Genomic DNA, 7,901 nt, shown 5'->3' with positions numbered 1-7,901 from the left:
GGTCTTCATGGATGATCTGCGCACACAATCCACAATCCTCGTGGCTAAGACCTTCGCCAGCACCTTGGCATCTACATTTAGCAAGGAAATCAGTCTGTAAGACCCACACTGCAGAGGATCCTTGTCCCGCTTCAGGATCAAGGAGATCAGTGTCCGGGACATCGTCGGGGTACAGTCCCCCTCTCCCTTGCCTCATTAAAGGTCCTAACTAACAGCGGGCCCAACTGGTCCATATATTTTTTATAGAACTCGACCGGGAAACCGTCCGGCCCCGGTGCCTTCCCCGCCTGCATGCTTCCTATCCCTTTGATCAGCTCCTCCAGCCCAATCGGGGCCCCCAGTCCCGCCACCAGTCCCTCTTCCACTTTGGAAACCTCAATTGGTCCAGGAAACGGCCATCCCTCCCTCTCCTGTGGGGGCTCTGACCGTACAATTCCTCGTAGAAGTCCCTGAAGATCCCATTGATGCCAACTCCACTCCGCACCACGCTCCCTCCCCTGTCCTTAACTCCCCAGATCTCCCTAGCTGCGTCCCGCTTCCGAAGCCTGATGCGCCAGCATCCGGCTTGCCTTTTCCCCCATACTCGTAGACCGCCCCCTGGGCCTTCCTCCACTGCACCTCCGCCTTCCTGGTGGTCACCAGGTCGAATTCGGCCTGGAGGCTGCGCCTCTTCCTCAACAATCCTTCCTCAGGCTCTTCCGCATACCTCCTGTCTACCCTCACCATCTCCCCACCAGCCTCTCCCTCTCCCCCCCCGCTCCCTCCGCTCCTTGTGGGCCCTAATGGAGATCAGCTCTCCCCTCACCACCGCCTTCAGTGCCTCCCATACCATCCCCATTCGGACCTCCCCGTTGTCGTTGGTCTCCAAGTACCTCTCTATACTTCCTCGGACCCGCTCGCTCACCTCCTCGGTCGCCAACAGCCCCACCTCCAAGCGCCACAGCGGGCGCTGGTCCCTCTCCTCCCCATCTCCAAGTCCACCCAATGCGGGGGCGTGGGTCCGAAATGGCTATTGCCGAATACTCGGTATCCTCTACTCTCGCTATCAGCGCCCTACTCAAAATGAAAAAGTCGATTCGGAGAATAAGCCTTATGGACATGTGAGAAGAATGAAAATTCCTAGCGCCCGGCCTTGCAAATCTCCAAGGTCCACCCCTCCCATTTGGTCCATAAATCCCCTCAACACTCTAGCCGCCACCGGCTTTCCTACCCGTCCTAGACCTGGAGCGATCCAGTGCTGGATCCAACACCGTGTTAAAGTCTCCCCCAATTATCAGGTCCTCCACTTCCAAGTCTGGGATCCGACCCAACATACGCGCATAAAACCCGCATCGTCCCAGTTCGGGGCATACACATTGACCAGTACCACCCTCTCTCCCTGCAACCTACCACTTACCATTATGTACCTACCGCCATTATCTGCCACAATGCTCGATGTCTCAAACGACACCTTCTTTCCCACCAAGATCGCCACCCCGCGATTTTTGGCATCTAGCCCCGAGTGAAACACCTGACCTACCCACCCTTTCCTCAGTCTTATCTGGTCTGCCACATTCAGGTGTGTCTCCTGGAGCATAACCACATCCGCCTTGAGCCCCTTCAGGGTGCGCGAACATGCGGGCCCACTTAACCGGCCCATTCAGTCCCTTACATTCCAGGTTATCAGCCGGATCAGGGGGCTACCCGCCCCTCTCCCCGCGCCGACTAGCCCATGGACCCCTCCTCGGCCAGCCACGGCGCCCACACCCCACACCCGGGCCCGTTCTCCCACAGCGGCATACCCCCGTCCTCGACCCCCCCCCCCCACTCGCTCCAGCTCCTCCTTGACCTTAGCAGCAGCAACTCGATTCCCCCCCTCACCCCTCCACCCCCCCACCCCCCCACCCCTCCCCCCTCTCCCCCCCACCCCTCACCCTCCCCTCCCCCCCTCCCATCCCCACAGCCCTCCCCCCCCACCCCCCCCACCCCTCCACCCACCCCCCCACCCCACCCCTCCCCCCACCCCTCCACCCACCCCTCCACCCTCCCCCCACCCCACCCCCTCCCCCCCAGCCCTCCCCTCCCCCCCCCTCCACCCTCCCCCCCACCCCTCCTGCTGACCCCGGCCACTCCCGCCTCCCCTTCGACTCCTCCATTGTGTGGCACACCCTCCTCTCCCGCTCCCCATCCACAGGCTTCTCCCCCTCTCCCCCCTCTCCGTTCTAAGCGGGGAAACAATCCTCGCTTCCCCCGCCCCGCCCCCCCCCCCCCCCAATCTTCGGCATGGGAAAAAAAGCCCGCGCTCTCCACCTACCAGGCCCCGCCACCAACCAAAACAGTGCCCAACCTGCCCATCCACCTCCCCAACCCGAAAGAGAAAAACACAAGAGAAAAGAAACCCAAAACAATGCAAAGGGCACCCCCCTACCGAACCAAAAATAGGCATAACATATCCACCGCAGTCCCCAATCGCCCATCCCGACCCTCAGTCTGTGTCCAGCTTCTCGACCTGAACAAAGGCCCACGACTCCTCCGGGAGACTCAAAATAATGGCCGGTCCTTGTAGGTAACCCACAATCGCGCCGGCTGCAACATGCCAAACTTCACCTCCTTCCTGTGCAGCACCGCCTTCGCTCGATTGTACCCGTCCCTCCTCTTCGCCACCTCCGCACTCCAGTCCTGATATATCCGAACCTCCCGCGTTCTCTCACCTGCTGCTCCTCTCCTTCTTGGCCCACCTGAGCACACACTCCCGATCGACGAACCGATGGAACCGCACCAGCACCGCCCCGCGGAGGCTCAGTTAGCCTTGGGCCTCCTCGCCAACACTCTATGGGCCCCTTCCAGCTCCAGGGGCCCCTGGAAGGACCCCGCTCCCATCAGCGAGTTCAACATGGTCACCACATAGGCCCCCACGTCCGGACCCTCCAGCCCCTCCGGGAGGCCCAGAATCCGCAGATTCTTCCGCCTCGACCGATTCTCCATCTCCTCGAACCGCTCCTGCCATTTTTTGTGGAGTGGCTCGTGCGCCTCCACCTTTACTGCCAGGCCTAAGATCTCGTCCTCATTGTCAGAGATCTTTTGTCGAGCCTCTCGGCTCGCCACCCCCCTGGGCCGTCTGTGGCTCCAGCAGCTTATCAATAGAAGCCTTCATCTATATCTATTTTCTAAAAGAATACACCCTTAGTCTCCTCACCGCCCTAAATGTTCTCCGACCGACATATGATATACATCAACCAATCGAATTTCCAATAGCCAGGTCCAGCAGTGTCTCATTCCTTGTTGCACTGGTAATATTCAGCACGGAGTTAGATACAGAGTAAAGCTCCCTCTACACTGTCCCCATCAAACACTCCCAGGACAGGTACAGCACGGGGTTAGATACAGAGTAAAGCTCCCTCTACACTGTCCACATCAAACACTCACAGGACAGGTACAGCACGGGGTTAGATACAGAGTAAAGCTCCCTCTACACTGTCCCCATCAAACACTCCCAGGACAGGTACAGCACGGGGTTAGAGACAGAGTAAAGCTTCCTCTACACTGTCCCCATCAAACACTCCCAGGGCAGGTACAGCACGGGGTGAGATACAGAGTAAAGCTCCCTCTACACTGTCCCCATCAAACACTCCCAGGACAAGTACAGCACGGGGTGAGATACAGAGTAAAGCTCCCTCTACACTGTCTCCATCAAACACTCCCAGGACAGGTACAGCACGGGGTGAGATACAGAGTAAAGCTCCCTCTACACTGTCCCCATCAAACACTCCCAGGACAGGTACAGCACGGGGTGAGATACAGAGTAAAGATCCCTCTACACTGTCCCCATCAAACACTCCCAGGACAGGTACAGCACGGGGTTAGATACAGAGTAAAGCTCCCTCTACACTGTCCCCATCAAACACTCCCAGGACAGGTACAGCATGGGGTTAGATACAGAGTAAAGCTCCCTCTACACTGTCCCCATCAAACACTCCCAGGACAGGCACAGCACGGAGTTAGATACAGAGTAAAGCTCCCTCTACACTGACCCCATCAAAAACTCCCAGGATAGGTGCAGCACGGGGTTAGATACAGAGTAAAGCTCCCTCTACACTGTCCCCATCAAACACTCCCAGGACAGGCACAGCACGGAGTTAGATACAGAGTAAAGCTCCCTCTACACTGACCCCATCAAAAACTCCCAGGATAGGTGCAGCACGGGGTTAGATACAGAGTAAAGCTCCCTCTACACTGTCCCCATCAAACACTCCCAGGACAGGCATAGCACTAGGTTAGATACAGAGTAAAGCTCCCTCGACACTGTCCCCATCAAACACTCCCAGGACAGGTACAGCACGGGGTTAGACACAGAGTAAAGCTCCCTCGACACTGTCCTCATCAAACACTCCCAGGATAGGTGCAGCACGGGGTTAGATACAGAGTAAAGCTCCCTCTACACTGTCCCCATCAAACACTCCCAGGACAGGTACAGCACGGGGTTAGACACAGAGTAAAGCTCCCTCGACACTGTCCTCATCAAACACTCCCAGGATAGGTGCAGCACGGGGTTAGATACAGAGTAAAGCTCCATTTACATTAATTAGTGTTGCTATTATTTAAGCTACCAGATGAGTTAACAATGTGGTTTCCAGGGCCAAATGGTTCTGTTCCGGTATCTCACCTCCCAAGACATCTATCCGGTTTCTCGGGAAAGCGATGTTCAACACCAAAACAGGATTGAAATTCAGGACCTGGGAAATGCGTGGAGGCATTGATGTCAATGAGGACGTTCCTTCTGGCGCATCACCATCCATAAACCCTTCTGGCAGAAGTTCAAAACTCTTAAATTTGACAGGGACTTTTGTTTCACCACGACCATTCTGTAACCTTCATTAAGATAAAAGAAAGAAGTTACAAGAATTTTACTAATGCGCAATCAATTACACTTGAGTTGAAGGTAATCAGTAACTGAGGCTTTAATGCACTAGAACTTTACCCCAGCAGCTTCGGTACAGAAAGTGAAGGCTGCTGGGACGGCACCATCTCTTATACCCCGCCTTCAGGGCGGAGCTACGTCATACAGCCAATGGTAGACTCCAGGGTCTTAACCAATGGCGCCGGCCTCTCAGGTACCGCAATACCTGGTACTACCAGATTTACTAACAGATTTTTCTGATTTTTTTTTACGGTGTTACCAAATAAAGGCTCTCTACAAAGTTGGTAACCCACAGCCTCCATCAAACACTCCCAGGACAGGTACAGCACGGGGTTAGATACAGAGTAAAGCTCCCTCTTCACTGTCCCCATCAAACACTCCCAGGACAGGTACAGCACGGGGTTAGATACAGAGTAAAGCTCCCTCTTCACTGTCCCCATCAAACACTCCCAGGACAGGTACAGCACGGGGTTAGATAGAGAGTAAAGCTCCCTCTACACTGTCCCCATCAAACACTCCCAGGACAGGTACAGCACGGGGTTAGATACAGAGTAAAGCTCCCTCTACACTGTCCCCATCAAACACTCCCAGGACAGGTGCAGCACGGGGTTAGATACAGAGTAAAGCTCCCTCTACACTGTCCCCATCAAACACTCCCAGGACAGGTGCAGCACGGGGTTAGATACAGAGTAAAGCTCCCTCTACACTGTCACCATCAAACACTCCCAGGACAGGTACAGCACAGGGTTAGATACAGAGTAAAGCTCCCTCTACACTGTCACCATCAAACACTCCCAGGACAGGTACAGCACGGGGTTAGATACAGAGTAAAGCTCCCTCGACACTGTCCCCATCAAACACTCACAGGACAGGTACAGCACGGGGTTAGATACAGAGTAAAGCTCCCTCTACACTGTCCCCATCAAACACTCCCAGGACAGGTACAGCACGGGGTTAGATACAGAGTAAAGTTCCCTCTACACTGTCCCCATCAAACACTCCCAGGACAGGTACAGCACGGGGTTAGATACAGAGTAAAGCTCCCTCTACACTGTCACCATCAAACACTCCCAGGACAGGTACAGCACGGGGTTAGATACAGAGTAAAGCTCCCTCGACACTGTCCCCATCAAACACTCACAGGACAGGTACAGCACGGGGTTAGATACAGAGTAAAGCTCCCTCTACACTGTCCCCATCAAACACTCCCAGGACAGGTACAGCACGGGGTTAGATACAGAGTAAAGCTCCCTCGACACTGTCCCCATCAAACACTCCCAGGACAGGTACAGCACGGGGTTAGATACAGAGTAAAGCTCCCTCTACACTGTCCCCATCAAACACTCCCAGGACAGGTACAGCACGGGGTTAGATACAGAGTAAAGCTCCCTCTACACTGTCCCCATCAAACACTCCCAGGACAGGTACAGCACGGGGTTAGATACAGAGTAAAGCTCCCTCTACACTGTCCCCATCAAACACTCCCAGGACAGGTACAGCACGGGGTTAGATACAGAGTAAAGCTCCCTCTACACTGTCCCCATCAAAAACTCGCAGGACAGATAGAGCACAGGGTTAGATACAGAGTAAAGCTCCCTCTACACCGTGGTTAGATACAGAGTAAAGTTCCCTCTACACTGTCCCCATCAAACACTCCCAGGACAGGTACAGCACGGGGTTAGATACAGAATAAAGCTCCCTCTACACTGTCCCCATCAAACACACCCAGGACAGGTACAGCACGGGGTTAGATACAGAGTAAAGCTCCCTCTACACTGTCCCCATCAAAAACTCGCAGGACAGATAGAGCACAGGGTTAGATACAGAGTAAAGCTCCCTCTACACCGTGGTTAGATACAGAGTAAAGTTCCCTCTACACTGTCCCCATCAAACACTCCCAGGACAGGTACAGCACGGGGTTAGATACAGAATAAAGCTCCCTCTACACTGTCCCCATCAAACACACCCAGGACAGGTACAGCACGGGGTAAGATACAGAGTAAAACTCCCTCTACACTGTCCCCATCAAACACTCCCAGGACAGGTACAGCACAGGAATAGATAGAAAGTGTGGTGGTATGTATTAGGGGTAATGTGGTACCTGTGAAGCCGAGAGGCTATTGGCTGACAGGTCCCGGGTCCTGGTTGGATCTGCCGACTCCTGGCTCCGCCCTGAAGGCGGAGTATAAGAACTCGAGCTTCCCCCGCAGCCTCATTCTGTTGCTGAGCTGCTGGGGACAAGTCTCGCTTAATAAAGCCTAGATAGACTTCATCGCTTCTCGTCTCGAGTAAGTCATTGTGCGCTACAATTTATTAAGCGAGCTTAAAAGACTACGGAGCTCCGGATCGCCCTGGAGTGCCTGCGGATCAGCCCCCATGCAGCGAACTCGGTGGCCGTGTTCAAACACTGGCTAGCATGCTTCAAAGGCTACCTCCGAACGGCCCCCGGCCGGATCACGGAAGAGCAGAAAATGCAGGTCCTGCATTCGAGGGTAAGCCCAGAAATTTACTCACTAATAGAAGACGCAGAGGATTTCCCGACGGCGCTCGCGTTGCTGAAGGGCATCTACGTTCGGCCCGTGAACCAGGTCTACGCGCGCCACCAACTCGCGACGAGACGGCAAATTCCCGGAGAATCGCTCGACGAATTCTACGGCGCGCTGCTGATTTTGGGACGAGGCTGCAACTGCCCGCCGGTGAACGCGATCGAACACACGGACATGCTAATTCGTGATGCATTCGTGGTAGGTATGAACTCTCCCCAAATTCGTCAGAGACTTTTAGAAAGAGAGTCGCTAGGACTCTCAGAGGCACGGGCCCTTGCGGCCTCCCTTGATGTGGCCTCCCAAAACGCCCGCGCCTACGGCCCCGACCGCGCGGCAGCCCCTTGGGCTCTGTGGACCCCCGTCGCGACCAACTCCCCGGCACCCCCCCCCGCAAGCTTGCGCGGTTAAAGCAGCAGACCATCCCGGAGGGGCCCGCTGCTATTTTTGCGGACAGGCGA

At 55.2% G+C, this 7,901-nt stretch overlaps 1 protein-coding gene across 1 annotated transcript in view; it reads right to left on the bottom strand.

Moving 5' to 3' along the window:
• The window catches only part of LOC140387642 (thioredoxin reductase 1, cytoplasmic-like), a 90,466-nt gene that overhangs the window by 59,495 nt on the left and 23,070 nt on the right, over positions 1-7,901 (bottom strand). The window contains exon 2 of the mRNA XM_072470839.1: positions 4,643-4,848. Coding sequence (XP_072326940.1) covers positions 4,643-4,848 — 206 coding nt within the window. The remainder of the gene's footprint in view (positions 1-4,642; positions 4,849-7,901) is intronic.

This window comes from Scyliorhinus torazame, chromosome 13 (genome assembly GCF_047496885.1).
Source record: "Scyliorhinus torazame isolate Kashiwa2021f chromosome 13, sScyTor2.1, whole genome shotgun sequence".
In the NCBI taxonomy this organism is placed as follows: domain Eukaryota; kingdom Metazoa; phylum Chordata; class Chondrichthyes; order Carcharhiniformes; family Scyliorhinidae; genus Scyliorhinus; species Scyliorhinus torazame.
Note: the sequence above shows the minus strand (reverse complement) of the source record. Positions and strands in the feature narration are given on the sequence as shown.